The following is a 16,840-nucleotide window of genomic DNA, read 5'->3' on the forward strand; positions in this document are numbered from 1 at the left end:
CAGTCCTAGAGGAGATCCTGACTGCTCTTTAGAAGGCCAGATACTGAAGATGAAACTCAAGTACTTTGGCCACCTAATGAGAAGGAAGGACTCCCTGGAGAAGAGCCTAATACTGGGAACAATTGATGGCAAAAGAAGAAGGGGACGGCAGAGAATGAAGTGGCTAGATGGAGTCACTGAAGCAGTTGATGTGAGCTTGAGTGGACTCCAGGGGATGGTGGAGGACAGGAAGGCCTGGAGGAATGTTGTCCATGGGGTCGCGATGGGTAGGATGTGACTTTGCAACTAACAGCAACAAATCAGATCCATTCTCATCCTTAATAGCTCCCATTTATTATCACCTGAATGTTCAATTTACCTGGCTTCAAGGCAGGATTAACCCTGGCACACAAGAAGGGAATAAATAGATCTTGCAGAGTTGGATAATCAGAAACATTTATTCTATATTCCAATGTATGAGAGTCGTACAATCACCAAAGAGAGTAAGTGGAAATAAGGCAGACTGCAGAAATTAGTTGACATTACCCTCTTATCTTACATCCAAGTTCTGGTGGAGTGCACAACCGAGCTTGCAGACAGGCATGCGGCTGTCTATCACGAGTATCTTGGCAAAGGGACACTCTGGGTCAGTTGCCAGCTGCCCCATTCTCCTCATGCTGTGCCAAGCCTGCACATTCCAAGCACCTGATGTTCCAGACCGCCTGCTTTCCATACTCTGGCTCCCAAAACGGATGTTGCTACTCTTGCACACCAACCCCATGCACGTTTAAACTCCTGTTAAAGAACTCAGTGGAATATGCCGCCCCGAAGGTGAGCGGAGCGGACTGATCGGTACGATTGTAGGGGAGGGGCTTCCCTGGATTGTACCATTGAGATGGCGTCTGAGGGGGATCATACGTACGTACACGAAACAAAGCACCTTTGCGTGTCAAAAGACAAGGGTAAACAGACATGGTTTCTGACACGCTAGGTTTTTACAATGCAAAGGTGCGTTTTGGTATTTTGTGCACACGCATTAACAAGTGAATTTCTACTTGCAGCGTGCATTGGGACGTTCGAGGGAAGCTTTATTTGTATGAACGGCCCCTAGAATCTGGATCTTAGATAATATTAGATAATTGGAAATGTTTCCGGAGATCCACTAGGGCTTCCTCAATATTTTACCGGTGTCTTCTCTATCACATTGCAATATCGGAATGAACTCAGGACCAGATTCTGATCCCTCCCTTGCACTAGGAGAAAGAGGCCTGTTCTGACATAAGTGCGGTACAGGATTCCAATTTCCCCTGCCCTCGCGGGGAGAGTCAGTCATCCACGCCACGGCTTTCCAAAGCGTTAATGCGGGAGCCCAAGCGTGGGGGTGGCTGGTTAAGGAGCACGTAGTTGGCTACGGAAAGCAAAGGGCGAAGGAGGGCGACTATCATGTGAGGGGAAACTGTTCAGCCGTAGCCAATGAATTAGCGCGCCTGCAAATAGCGTAGGCCTAGCGCAACCCGTTTGCATCCTGCTGTGGCCATTCACAGGCTGTGGGATGGGGGTTATGATCAGAGCCCACATGTGCACACCCCACTTTTTTTTTTTTGGGCCAACTCCCCCTCTGATCTCACTTCCTCTGCGGGCGGGGCGCCGGGAACCCGGATAGAAGAGGAAAACGCGCTAAAGGGCTCTTGGTGTTCATCATGGCCAGCAGCTACCCTAAGCCAGAGGAGAAGACTCTCCAGGCTCTGCAAGATGTTGCTAACCGTCTTCGGATTCACTCTATCCGTGCTACCTGCGCCTCAAACTCCGGGTAACTGACTGAGGCGATATACACTGCCCTTTTCTCCGCCAAGAGGGAGTTTCCAGAGATCACCTTCGTTTTTCTAGTACTGGGTGCAGCATGTACGGGAGGATGGGGATATCAGCAATAGCATGCCTTCATACTATGCCTTCACACACACACACACGCCTTCATATATATAAAAGACTTAGCCCTTGTCTTTTCTTCTTCTGAAGAAATCAACGTGAGAATGGGAACCTTGCGGGAGTTAGACTCGTCATGTCTTTCGCTAATTTGAAGCTCCCTCTTTAATTTTGAAGGACTGATGTTCACAGCGATTTTTGTAGCCCGATTCCGCCTCGTGGGGGAGGGGCGCATATGGGGGGTGGGGGGATGAGCGCAGGGGCTGTTCCTGGGTTCTGTAGGTGCCTTGCACAAACCCATTCATTTGAATTGCTGGCCTGATTTAGACATTCTCAATGTGGGCTTTTTGGTGAAGGGGCTCATTACTTCCCTTCCAATTAACTCAGGATTCAGAGAGGGCCCTGCTTGCTTGATGCTGTGGGCTGAGGTGGATGGGTTGCTCCGATGGGTGTCTCTAGCCTTTATTCTTCTCTGAACTGTGGCTGCTAGCTTTGTGCCACCATTTTCCTTTTGTCTCTACAGCCACCCCACATCATGCTGCAGTGCTGCAGAGATCATGTCTGTGCTCTTCTTTCATACCATGCGCTACAAACCAGCTGATCCTGGCCATCCCAGCAATGATCGCTTTGTGCTTTCCAAGGTGAGAGTTCTGTGATGCAAGTCTTTGTGTAGATAACGGAGCTGGGCTGAGGCCTGTTTCAAACATTTAAATTACTTTAAGATCTTACTTCCGTTTTGTATCCAAGAGCTGGGATCAGTTCTCCATACGGTTTTGCATAGGACACCCTCAGCCAAGGGTGGTCATCTTTTTGGTATTGATATGGTTTGTTTCCCTCTGACAGGGCCATGCTGCCCCTGTGCTCTATGCCGCATGGGCTGAGACTGGTTACATCAAGGAGCCAGAGCTGCTGAAATTGAGGAAAATAGACTGTGACCTGGAAGGCCATCCAACCCCAGTAAGTGCTTTTCTTAGAGCAGTTCTGAATATCTTTGTGGTTTGTGCCAAATTATCAGCTCCATTCCCCTTGTCATCTACAGGGATTAGATATGTTCACTACTGATAAAGATTTTTTTCTGGCTGAAATGTACCTAAAGTGACTTCTTAAATACAGTGTTTAAAGATATCTCATTTGCTTTTACAAATGTTGGTTTCAATGTTTCAATGCAGGTAAAGTAATTTTTGCTGACTTCTAATTTTAAAAGGCTGTGTTTGTATATTATTGGGCATCAGCTATTTTGAGGGCCACTGAATGGTAGGAGAGCAGTGTGTAAAAAACTATAATACTACTACTGTTTGTTCATGAAGCTTGAACTGCAGTTGCAAAAACTAGAGGATGCAAGCTGTGGCAGAGCTTTTATGTTTCTCTTCCATGTTAACTTAGGATCATTTATGCAGGAATATAGCCAGTGTTTGAAACATGGCACTGGTGAGGAGGGGAAGTTAAATTCTCTGCATATGTGGATGTAGTGTCCAAATTCAGAAAAGATACAGGACAAAGGACAGGTATCATGGGAGTGATTTGTAATGGAGAACAAGTATATTATGGTGTTCATTCCATGTTTCTAGCACTCCTCCCTCATGAACCTCTCTTGGCTTGACAGAGACTGCCTTTTGTGGATGTAGCCACTGGCTCACTGGGACAGGGCCTGGGAGCTGCCTGCGGAATGGCCTATACAGGCAAATACTTTGATAAAGCCAGGTGAGAAACTATGGGTGAATATGGAAATATCTACATAATGAAGCCTGTTGCTTCATGCATAGGAAGTTCCTTAATACCTCTTGTCTTGGGCCTGGTGATGAATTCATCAATGGGAGGGAAAGACAAATGGTGGATTTGGGAAAGACCCATCTCTGCTCCTCTGCTTCTCTTATTGGATCCTGATGTGCGTTCCTCTCTCCTAGTTACCGAGTGTACTGCCTGCTGGGAGATGGAGAGTCCTCAGAGGGCTCTGTGTGGGAAGCCCTGCAGTTTGGAGCCCACTATGAATTGGACAACCTGGTAGCTATATTTGATGTCAACAGGCTGGGGCAAAGTGAAGCAGCACCCCTGTGCCACAACACTGATGCCTATCGCAAACGTTTTGAAGCTTTTGGGTAAGCACTGCTGGCTGATTTTGCTCTTGTACTGGCAAGGAGCCTGCTTCTTGCACCAACTTTTTCTTGTTCTACTAGGTGGAATACATATGTTGTGGATGGACATCATGTGGAGGAACTGTGCCGGGCCTTGTGGCAAGCAAGTCAGCATAAGGGAAAGCCCACAGCAATTGTGGCTAAGACTTTCAAAGGGCGAGGAATCCCAGGTGAATACAGTGCCCTTGTCTTGGAGGTAGTAAGGGGATGGGTTGCAACTATTTTTCCACATTTTACCTAGTAATTGTTCTTTGCCTCAGATGTGGAGAATGCTGACAATTGGCATGGAAAACCTATGCCTAAGGACAAACTGGACTTCATCATCAACACTATTCAGAGTCAAATTCAGACTAATAAAGTCTTGTCTATCCAACCACCTGCTCAGGATGTGCCACAGATCAGCACTGGGTATATCAAGATGCCTTCACCACCTGCCTACAGAATTGGGGAGAAGGTACTGCATAGATAGACTGCCTGAAAAAAATTGTCTTTCAGTTTCCAGTTAATCCAACTTCTCTACTTCTGCCTTAAAAACAGAGGTGTCTTTATCACTTGTAACTTTGTCTGTGGTTCTTTGTGACTGCTAGAACGTAATCCAGAATCCACAAAATCCTAGGCTTCATATTCATTTTAAAAGATTACTACTTATCTTTCCATAATCATGATAAAATTTTGATAAAGTCTTCAGGAGATCTGGGGTTTCAGGTTGTTTGGAAAGGCCATTTTTATATTTTAGCCACCTCTCTATTTTCCCTTGCAGACCTTATTCTGTCTTCCTGTACTGGGGTGGACAAGTCATGGCCCTCAAGATGCTGGTCTGTAATTGCATTTCTTAGCATTGGCTATAAAGGCTGGAACTCAAGCAGGTTAGAGTCTGACAACATCTGGAGGGCCGCAAATTGCCCATGCTTGACCTACATCCATATCCCCCAATCTAATGATAATACCCACCACATCGACTCATATGCACAACCCAGGCGCTGGTGAGGAGGGGAAGTACAGGCAGTCCCTGAGTTACAAACAACCTGTACTTACAAATGAACTGACATTTTTTAAAAAAATTACTCTGGAAAATCATCACCATAGAGAGAGAAGTGAGAAAGGAGAGAGGGAGGCCTCCAAAGCATGCCTTCCTGCCCTGCCCATCTGGAGAGAGAAATCTCTTTGGCATTTCCTTGCTCCAAAGAGGTGGCACTGGGGGGTGGGGTGAGTGTGAGTGAGGGAGAGATTGATTGATTGATGATTTTTCCACTTTCATGGAGGATCTGCACCCCTAAACCCCGTGAATGTAAAGGGCAACTATTTGTTATCCAACTTGGATACAAATTTGACTTAAAGACACATTTTCATTTTTTCAGGAACAGAACTCATTTGTAACCTGAAGACCAAATTTTGTGCACGAATGTTCAAATAATTCAAAAGTTATCAGTATATCAGAGAGTCAGTGTGGTGTAGTGGTTAAGAGCATGGGACTGGAACTCAGACGATCTGGAGCCAACTGGGTGACTTTGGGCTAGTCACAGACTCACCCCAACCTACCTCACAGGGTTGTTGTGGGGATAAGATGGAGGAGGAGAATGATGTAAGCTGCATTGAGCCCTTTGTAGGAAAAAGGCAGAATATAAATCCAAAAATAAATAAATATTCAATTTGAATAATACCTTTTAGATCCTTTTTCCTCTCAATCTTCAATCTTCACCCTCCACCCAACCCTGCTGCCATCTTTATAGCAAGTTATCAGAAAGTTCCTGTATTCTGGCATGTGCATATGCAACAGCTGGTGGGGAGATTGCATGCCTTTTCTAATTAAGAAAATAGAAAACGGTTAGGCTTTTGATACTGTAGAAGGAGAGAGGGGAAATGAAATTTGTTCCTACCAGAGTAGGTGTGCCCTTTGCCTTAGTGACAATTTACAGGTGTCTTGTAGTAGACTCTAATGTGACTTGTCTTTCAGGTGGCTACCCGCAAAGCCTATGGCTCAGCCTTGACAAAGCTGGGAAATGTTAACAGCCATGTGGTAGTCTTGGATGGCGACACGAAGAACTCTACTTTTGCTGAGATTTTCAAACAAGCCCATCCTGAACGCTTTATAGAGTGCTATATTGCTGAGCAGAACATGGTGAGTTCCCTGTTTTGAAAAGCATTGCTGCCTAGTGGGCTGCAACTTGTGATGATACTCTTGTCTTATTCTGCAGGTCAGTGTGGCTCTGGGGTGTGCCGCTAGGAACCGTGCTATTGCATTTGCCAGCACCTTTGGAGCCTTCTTTACCAGAGCATTTGACCATATCCGGATGGGTGCCATCTCACAAACAAACATTAATCTTTGTGGCTCCCATTGTGGAGTATCTATTGGTATGTACTGCATGATACATGAAGCCTTTTTATTGTTTATAACCTGAATACCCTGTCTTTTCTCCAAATAGTTTAAGGTGGCATACATAGTTTCCCCTCCCTTCCGGATTTTAAGCTTGCCAGAGACCTGTGAGGTAAGTTAGGCTAGAGAGACTGAACTAGTCCACAGTGAGATTCATGGCTAAGTGGGGATTTGAATCTGGCTCTCCTCAGTCCTAGTCTGACACTGGGCCTTTTCTACTAAGCTATATAGTTTACCATTGTTGTGAGTTTTTGAGAACTACACATTCCATTTAGCCAGTAGGAGCTCGGCTGAAGAGATGCAGTATGTGGGTTTTGGAAAGAAGCAAGTGTACTCTTGTCCTAAGAATGCTGATTGTTCTCCAGTGACTCTTTCTGGTCTGCTCTGGGACTTTGAGTAAGCATGTTTGAAAGTCAGCTATCTACTATTAAAAGAGAGAGTGCAAATTAATGTATCATGCTAAGACACCTTGAGAACAAACTACAGTGGGCTGGTTGCTCATTATTCCTGATAAATTATCAGACATGCTGCAGCTCACTCTGGCTTATTTTCCCCTCAGCCTTCCTGCCCTCTTCTGGCACATACCCCAGATGCCTTTATGGTAGAAATCCTTACTACTGCATTCCCTACCATCAGCACCCTTTAAACAATTAAAGGGGTTGCCAGCTTATGAGGAGAATCTCCCCCCTCTGCTGCCTCAGATTGCCAAATGCATATAATTTTTGGAGCCCTTATGAATGCAGTAACACATTGGCAAATGTTTATTTTTCCTTTTATTCAAGATCATGCACAAGAGTGCAAGACTACCTGTCCTCAACTTAGCTCAGCATACTGATAGCCACCTCTTGTCAATGTCCATCTCAACATCATCCTCCACTTTGGAGCTTGCCTTGCTAGAAAATAGCCCTCCTTTAAAAAAAAAAAAAAAAAAAACTGCTTTACATGCTACTGAAATAATTACATCCATCCAAAGTGCTTCTTCCATAGGTGCCTCCCCAAGCCTTTTCATGCTACTTCCCTCTACAGCTGTGTTTTGCTAGCCATCAGAGATGGAGTTGGATTAGAGAATGGTGGTGAAGTTATGTCAACTGCAAGGCAGAGCAGGGAATGACAAACATCAGTAAAGATGCACAAATCTCAGAGCAAAGCAGTGAGTGGGATTAGTAAATATATGCAAACTTCATAGAGCAGTAAAGCAGAGGGGAAAATATGCAAAATTTACAGCAGTGGATTCTTGTATGCACAGACTTGCAGAAAATGATGGGGGGAGGTGTCTGTCTCTCTCTGCTGTCTTTGATTTTTAGGAGCATGGGTAGAAGGCATTGAGAAGAGATAGAAGAGGATAATACTGACAAGGGTTTTTGCTGCTCTTGCTAGGCGGCTTTCTAGCCATTCCCAACAACCCTTGGTGAAACTGCCCCTGTCACATGTGGACATTACAACAAGCCACCGTGAACAGCCCAGCACAAACAATGGATTCTCAGGATAGTTTGTTCATGGAAACAGCTCCCAGTGGAGGGAAAAATCAAGTCTGGATGTTACTGGAGTTGTTTCAGGATAGCTTACTGTAACAATGGAATGTGGCTTATCATGTTGGGCAAATTGGGTCAAAGATTGCAAAAACCATACAAACTAAAGGGCTGTAATGTAAGTGCTCCAAATACAACATGCCAGTGGTACAAAAAGTAGATTTAATTCATTGTTCCAGTTGGCTGTACACTAGATCTGAAGATTCACACAACCTTCATCAACTATTTAAATACGATTAATCCAGAAAACACTTGTGCAGAAGCACTTCAGGTTTAAATAATGTTTCAGTAGACTAGTGGAATGTACTTGATAAGTGAAATGATATATCATTAAACATTTTAGGTAGGGGGTGATAGTGCTGCAGTTTTGCAGGAAGAAAGAAACCCTTAGTGTAGGAAGAATTCACCTTTCAGAGAATCTCGGCTTTTATCTAACAACTTGTCTACATTTTCCAGCCTATAAAGTTGTGAGGAAAACAATGGAATCAAGAGAAGTGATGAAGGCTGTGTACTTCGTTTCTTACAGCATTTTTCTGTTTGATTTTATCCTTTGCTTTTGAGCCTCAGGCATAATATCACCAAGTTTACATGTAATGACAGCAGACTGCAGTTGGTACAGGCGAGCAGGCCCTGTGTGTGTTCGTGTTGGGGTTTATGTTTTATTCCCCTCCCTAGCTTCTTTCTTCAGAGTCTGAAATGGTCATTTCTGTGTTTCTTGGAAGTACCAAGGCAACCAACTCTGAAGAAAAATTCTTTATATAAATCACCCAATTTTTCCAGAATTGTCTGAACTACCTAATTGAACAACCATGTAGTAAAGCTGGGTGGGATCCAAGCAGAGAGCTGAACCTTGGATTTGCTGGTTTGCTGTATAGAACCTGTGGAGTTAATCCTGGATTACACAATTTATACAATAGAACTGCTTCCCTAATGTTAGGAGGTATTAAGTGTGCTATTCTTATTCCTGGATGCATGACATTCATATCAAATACCGATAGGTAGGGCTTGTCATGAGCGGAGCCAATTGGAGCCAAGGTTCAGACTAGATAGTCTGGGAGGCCCCCTTCTGACTCACTCTTAGTTCTCTTCCATGACAGATGGGTTATGCTCTTCTGCATTGTCACTCTTCTCCCCAGGTGAGGATGGACCCTCACAGATGGCCTTGGAAGATATTGCCATGTTCCGAACCATTCCAGGCTGTACTGTGTTCTATCCAAGTGATGCAGTTGCCACGGAACATGCTGTTTGTCTGGCAGCAAATGCCAAGGTTTGTAGATACTCCAGATTTGGGCCTTAGTTTCATCCATGCTTGTTTAGTAAGACACTGTCATTTTGTGGAGGGGAGTTGCGTCTGCTGTCCTGGACCTGGAAGCAGAAACTCTGGGATCACAATTCTTGTGATTGGCATCCTCCTGTAAGTACATTTGTGTTGCCTGTTGCAAAGCCTCAATAAGGTCATGCAGACTAAGGTTGTAACTGCTGCTAAGGTGGAGGTTATGTGATATGGAATTCAGATCTATATTTCTTGGCCAGAGTTTGGGCTTCTGGGTTGCCAGTATCCAGATGTCACATGGCTCTTCCTCTTGTTTCTACCTAAGAATCCAAGGGAAACTTTGAAAAATTACCTGGAAGCTGCACAGGGATGGAACAAAAGAAACTAAATTTGGGAAAGACTATGGGTTAGGAAATTGGCTGGTCTTAGACTAGATTGCATAAGGACAGTTTATGCAGCTTGGGGATGCTGCTGGACTTGTTGCTGTCTGGTGAGTCACAAGTAGCAGCTGTGACCAGGAGCTTCTTTTATATAAGTTCTGGTTTGTGGGCCAGCAGTAACCCTCTCTCCAGCTGTCAGACCTGGCCTCAAATACCGATACACTCTTTGCCCCCAGGCTAGACTATGCTTTATGTAGGAGGCTCCGGGTCATACAAAATGCAGTTACCTAGATGTAGGGAGGGGACCAGAAAGGGAAAACCTTTGGACTCTGACTCGTCAGCTTGAGACCAACATCTGAAGGACTGCATCCAATATTTGGAAAATATGCAGTCTTATCCCCTATGTTAATATCTGCTTCAGGCGTTCTTGTTGAGTCCTACCTGGTAAGGTTGGCACATAGGAGACAAAGGACTTTCTTGGTGGTGGTTTGAAAATTGTGGAAGCCCCTCCCTGTTGACGTGCACTTCAGCTCTCTACACGCATTCAGGCGAAGCTTAGAAGACCATCCTTTTCAACGCCGATTTTAATCTGAGATTGGAAGAAGCCTACCCTACTGAGAGCAGCCTTGCAACGTTTTCTGTATGATTGCTAGTGCGGCAATTTCTATCTTTTGTTTGTTGTTCTTCCTCTTTGTTGTATGCTCCTCTGTGAGGATATAGCCCTAAAATAATGTAATTTAAAACACTGCTTGAAATAGTGCTCTGCAATTAAGTGTCTTTTCTGCATGACCTCCAGCTTGTGAGTTAGAATTCTGATGTTTACACAGCCTTTGAACCTTAATATGTGGCCTGTTCCCTTCAGAATGTGTGTTACCAAGGGATCTTGATAAGAACTCTGCTATTTTCCTCTTTTTCTGAAATGTGCTTGTTGATCATCAGGGTATATGCTTCATTCGTACCAGCCGGCCAGAGACACCTATCCTGTACTCGCAAGAAGAAAAGTTTGAGATTGGCCATGCCAAGGTAAAGGGTGAATCTCTTCTGCAAGAGAAAGAGTTGAGCACTGACATGCCAATAATAGGATATCTGACTATGCTCTGGCCTTAGAATTAGAGGTACCATCATGTAATACAAGGCACAGAATCCTGATGCAAGGTATTCTGACTCTGGAGCATGGTAGGAAAAGCTTTCTTATTTTGGAACAACAGTCTGTGTGGTCTGGAATGCACTTGAAAAGAAGTGTGACATTAGTGCACTTCTGCTTCCAAGCAAATTGATGTACATAATTCTGAACATGTCCTTAAATGACTTGGATGATAAAGAACACTTGGCCTTGTTTAGTAGATGCTGTGAAGTAGCAGATATCTTGGTGGCCAGACTAGTAGGCCCTCATAGCTAGTAATGATGATCCTATATTTTAGAACCACGACTGTTGGCCAAAGCCCAAAAATCTGTCAGGTCAAAAAGAGTATGCAGGAGTGTATGTGTTATTGATATGCATCAATTTATGCATCAACCACTAGGTGGCAAAAATAGCATGTCATATAACTTTGAAATTACTAAGACAAGCCAGAGGGATTAAAAAGTATTAGGGTCATATGTTCCGTATCACACAGAAGAATGTTAGAATGGGTGTGTTCAGACTGACACTGAAGTAGGCTGTGGTTTAAATTAGGTGGCTTGGGGTGAAACAAAGAGTTTCTCAACCTCTGAGCCAACACAACCTCAGTAAATCTCTTGCTTTTTTGAAAACCCACTACAGCCTTCAACACAAAATTGACCTAGGAAGGAAACATATTAGGGTTTGGTGTCATTTTGTGGCTGTAGCAAGTAAAACTGGAAAGGATCTTGATTTTACCAGCCTAGCTTGTGTGTTGTGCAATCTGTGCATTTTATATGAAGGCCCTTGTATTGGGTGGGAACTATAGAATAAAGACTGCACTACAGATGGTTGCCTATTTAATAGCTGGCCTTGTAACTGTTAAGCAGGCATACCTCTTTTCATATGGGATAGGAACCCAGGGATCCTTTGCATTAGGGAACAGCTGCACCCTGAATGGGCTGTTTGTATCTCTATGGGATGTTCATTTAGCTGGTTACTAGGCTTGTTATCTTGTATAAATGCAGTGTCTCTTCTGTCTTTCACAGATTGTACGTAAGAGTGATTCTGACAAGGTTACAGTTATTGGAGCAGGTGTCACTCTTCATGAGGCTCTTGCAGCTGCAGATGAGCTGGCCAAACAAGGTAATAGAATACTGAAACCTTGGAGGCTGTGGAGGGCAGGATGTTGATCCTCTTCAGCCCCATTTGCCCTGCAGTTCTGTGCTTTGTTTTTCCCCATGAACTGTTTGCTTTCTGTTAGGCATCCATATCCGAGTAATTGACCCCTTCACAATCAAACCCTTGGATGCTGACACCATCATCTCCAGTGCTAGAGCTACTGGGGGCCGTATCATCACTGTTGAGGATCACTACAAAGAAGGTGAGCAGCTAACTTAATCTGGTTGTTTCAGACATGTCTGGGGAAAACTACCTGTGGCTTGGTAACTGTAGCACAGGATGATGTTTGTGAAGGCAACCTATCCCAATAAATTCTGGCCCTTCCTGTCTAGGACTGAAGCCTCCTTTTCTCAAGGCTGGCCTGCTGAGCAAACTAGTTGCATGCTTGCATCTTTAGTCAACTCCAAGGGAGTATGTGGCTAAGGAGGCCACATTGTTCAGTCAGAAGAGGCAAGCTCTTTGAATTCCTTGTGAATTTTGGGAGGTGAGCAGGAGGACAAACAATTTTACATAACTTGTACAAAGATGGAAATTGGAAGTATAAATGCTTCTGGAAGGCACAAACATATTAGCTGACAGATGAGTAAATTGGAAGCCTACCTATTTTGTCTTTGCTGCTCAGCAACGTTGTATGAAAATGTTGAATGAACCACACTCTGGAAAATGTTAAATGAATTAAGCACACTCTGGAACAGTATTCTAGTTGAAACTGTCTGCTGTTTTTCTCCCTCTAGGAGGTATAGGTGAAGCTGTGGCAGCAGCTGTCTCAGGAGAACCTGGCATTTTAGTCCAGAGCCTGGCTGTGTCAGGGGTGCCCCGGAGTGGAAAACCAGCTTGCCTCCTAGATATGTTTGGGATCAGTGCAAAGAGCATCATAGCAGCTGTGAAGAGCACCTTTGCCAATTGATAGTGTCTGGTTTGCAGATGATGGGAGGGAACACCGAGCTATAAAAATGAATTTCTGAAGAGCAGAGATGGCAACTGCTTGGTTTTCTGGTAGTGAAACTCATAAAATACTCCTTATGATTCCCAAACACTGCTTTCAATTTTGACAAATGCCACTAACATTTCCTCATTTGCATTCTGAGTACAAGTGAAGCATTAAAAATGGACCAAGTTACAATTTGTCCATTCCCCATTCATCATTAAGCCATTCTGCTTATTCATAAACTACTTGCAGATTACTGAAAACCTGGAAACTGTACATGGACCAAATAGTGTTTGTCTTACCTGAATCTGCTGACACCTATTCCTGTGCCTGTTCTGCCCTACTCGCCTTTCCTCTCTCAGGCCTGACATTCCAGGGCCATGTTGAGTAGATTTTTCCTGGTTGTTTCCTACAGAATGTATTGATACATAATTAGTTTTTGCCTGCAGAAGTGCAGCTGGCTCTCACAAATGGCTGTGGCCTAACATTCTTGTAATATTTACATCACTGACATAGTTGAAATTGGTCATATTCAATGTAACTTTTCCTGAATGATGTGTAGTGTAACTGCTGTTAACAGTTCATTCAGCAAATCAATAAACAAGAAGTTTTCTTCAACTGTTAGCTCTTCAGATGACATGTATCTTTGTAGCTACGAAGAGGCAGCAAAATGGGCAGAAGTGAAACTAGTTACGGAGTATGTATGATATACTGGATACATATATGTGCACAGACATCCATATCATACACAGAACAAGATGCTACATAGAAAACTACTGCCCATTTTGAGGTTTTCTTCACTCTGTAATGTGTAATAAAATCAGCCATGTTCAGACAGCATCATGCTCATCTTATTATTGTTGTTGGCAGGGAAAGACAAACATGGTACTACCTGGACAAAGAAACATTTTAAACAGAAAATAATGATCATGTCATGGGGTTGCCCCATGTGTTTTGGTAACATCTAGTTATGCCTGAATTCTCATCTGTTACAGAAAGCAACTGCTACTACTAGTTGTCTTTACCTATCCTAGAACTCTTCAGCAAGTGAGGAAGAAGTAACCAAACCAAAAAAAGTAGGGAGTTGCCAGGAGGAAAAGAAGTGGCTGATGTTCAGTGGAGTCTACATTTAAGACAGACAGTGGAAGGTGGCTGTAGATACTTGTTTAAAAAATCTGGCTACTGCTTAAAACTGTCTCTGTCCTTGGGTGAAACACAAACTAGATAGTTGTTATTGTAAAAAAAAAAAAAATTTAGACAGCATGCCAAGTTTTTTTTTAAAAAGTGGAAGTCACTTGATCCAGCAGTTGAAGATGATGCAACCTCAGAGAATGAAGTTCTGACTACCAATAGTGTAAGAGATGTACAATGTTCTTAGCCATGAGGAAACTATGAGAGACTGGTTCAGGGGTCAAGGGCAGCACAGTTATGCAAGTGGACACACACACCAGTGATCCTGATACAGATCACACCTCACAGTAGGAAAGAAAAATGTGTATGATGCTTGCTTTTGTTCACCTCTTTGCTCTATGATCCTGATCGAAAATGCTGCTTTCCAGTCTGTTAAGATTAAGTGACAACAGGGTGGGTCAGAGCACTCTTGGAGCCTGCAGGCTGTACACCCCTGTGTAAGATCACCTTCCTCCAGTGTGCAATCCTGTTGTTGAATGGCTAAATGTGGCATGGGGCAGGCCACAGAAAAAGGAAGAATAGAATTTTGAATAACAGAATTCTACATTTTCAAAAATGGGAGTACCAATCATTGTTTCATTTTGTAACCTTTGAGTTGGTTCAATAAGGTATTCCAATGATATGAAATGTAGACATTTTCTTCTTGAAATTTTATTTGGGGTAGAATTGCTAAATTTGCTTTTTGTAAATTCTGTCATATTGGTGGGGTGGGGTGGGGATTAAGATTGCAGAAAGGGGGGGGGAGTATCAGGCATACTGTAGCTTTGGCCTGGGCAGCTAGCAAATTGATCAAAACACAAAACACAAAATGTCCTCTTAAAGTTTGAAGGCTCTAATAGTTGCTTAATCTTTTACAGATAGTTGGTTTTTATTGTCAGAACCTTTGAATTTTCTATACAATAGTGAATTTTAGATTAAATGGAACATTGACCTCTGCACAATAGAAAGCACATTTGAAGGCTTACTTTTTAAATCAGAATTCATTATCGTATAACCTGATTCTATGCATATTTACTTAAAAGTAAATATTACTGTAGTCACTGACTTAGGTCAAATTGAAGTGATGTAGGAGATCTGTAAGTAAATCAACAGTTTTTCATCTGTAAAACTGATTGGGTGTTTCAGTTTTGATTGCAGTAGATCATGTTTAACCCTGGATCCACATGTAATTTCCTTTATTTAAATAAAGATATGACACTATAAAGGAAACCACAACCTTGAGTTTACAAGAGCTGAGCAGAGCTGTTTTCAGTCAGAGGGTCACCATATGTTGGAAATGACAGCACAAAACAAAATTCTCTCAGACCCATCCAAAGCTTTCATCCAGCAAAGTTGCCATTAATTTTGCTAAGGAAAAAATAAATGTGATACAAGTACCATATACGAGTATTTTTCTGCTGCTAGCCTAAAAACTTTTGATGGGGAGAAGGAGAGGCCAGATCCAGGAAACAATGGAGCAGAGGGAGGAAAGGGTTAAATAATTACCACTGATTTTTACATTTCCTTGTGGTCTCTGTAAAGTGGGGTGGGGGAGTCAGATTTAATCATATCTGCATCATGACTCCTTTGGCTCCAAGTTTGCCTATAAATACATGCTTGGTGGGATTAATGGCAACCTACTAGTGCTCTGGGGCTGCGGGTGGTGCTGTGGTTTAAACTGCTGAGCTGCTTGGCTGGATGATCGAAAGGTTGACAGTTCGAATTTGCACACAGGGTGAACTCCCGTGCTTTGTCCCGGGTCCTGCCACCCTTGCAGTTTGAAAGCATACAAATGCAAGTAGATAAATAGGTACCACTTCGGTGGGAAGGTAACAGTGTTCCATGTACCTCAGTGTTTAATCATGCCAGCCACGTAACCACAGAAACTGCGGACAAACGCTGGCTCCCTTGGCTAGGAAACAGAGATGAGCACCATCCCCAAGAGTCAGACATGACTGGACTTTAATGTCATGGAGAAACCTTTACTAGTGCTCTGGAAATTATTACTTCCCTATGAATGCACTCCAAACTGTCTAAGCATTTAATTGAAGCTTCCATGGGTCTTCTCAAGCACTGTTATAAGAACTGTAGTAGGATCCTTGGTGGATGTTTTATGTGCTCAGGGACAAGGTGTCTGTCCTGTTAGATCCCTATCTTTTTATCTAAGTCACTTTTGAGGAAGCTCAGTACAAACAAATAGGTTTTCAAGACCTCCACTAACACTAAATATTAGGACCAAACTAGCTGCTGATGTTAAACGTATCTATGCAAGTAGTAGTCTGGCTGATACAATTATCAGGATCACAGCAGAATAGGAGTTCAATCTTTTACTCCTTTTAGGCAGTTACCAGAAGGTTAACCATGTTTGTTGCAGCAACAAATGAGTACATCCTATTAATTAGTAAATCTTGTTAAACTCAGTGGAATTTACTTTGGAGTAAACATGCATGGAATCTGGCTAAGAGAGAATGACCTTGGTACAATAACCTAATAGGAATTAATTGGTTAAACCTTTCATTGCCACAGGACTCTATGCTGTACTTTTAAACTGGTGTTTGCATTCAGAGAAAATACCTCATAGCTGCAATGATTGGTCTCTCTTAGCCTCACTCTCAATGTAAAGGATTCCCTCCAAAAGTTACTGCTACAAATTTCATCAAAGTCAATCAAGATAGAGATTAGTCATATATAGCTTAGTCCATTGCTTTTGATGTAGGACAAGTGTGACTAGCTTTCTCTAAGCTAGTTATAATTTTACAAATAGATGTTATGTATCTATTTTGCAAGAAACATTGTTTTGCAGTAGTAGGCTATCTTTTGCAAAGCTTAACAATCGTAATTGCTTAAGAAACCTAGAAAGAAAGCTGCTGG

General features: G+C 43.0%; 1 protein-coding gene across 1 annotated transcript; it reads left to right on the top strand.

Annotated features, from left to right (window-relative positions):
* The first annotated feature begins 1,558 nt into the window (after nt 1-1,558).
* On the top strand, nt 1,559-13,423 carry TKTL1 (transketolase like 1). Its single transcript, XM_044443722.1, has 14 exons — nt 1,559-1,789; nt 2,426-2,543; nt 2,746-2,859; nt 3,506-3,603; nt 3,807-3,998; nt 4,077-4,204; nt 4,295-4,488; nt 5,989-6,153; nt 6,230-6,386; nt 9,074-9,204; nt 10,530-10,613; nt 11,739-11,835; nt 11,954-12,073; nt 12,606-13,423. The coding sequence occupies exons 1-14, from the start codon at nt 1,680-1,682 to the stop codon at nt 12,776-12,778; spliced, it is 1,881 nt and encodes a 626-aa protein (XP_044299657.1). The 5' UTR covers nt 1,559-1,679; the 3' UTR covers nt 12,779-13,423.
* The last annotated feature ends 3,417 nt before the right edge of the window (nt 13,424-16,840 follow it).

Source organism: Varanus komodoensis, unplaced genomic scaffold (assembly GCF_004798865.1).
Source record: "Varanus komodoensis strain SLA01 unplaced genomic scaffold, ASM479886v1 scaffold42, whole genome shotgun sequence".
Taxonomy (NCBI): Eukaryota; Metazoa; Chordata; class Lepidosauria; order Squamata; family Varanidae; genus Varanus; species Varanus komodoensis.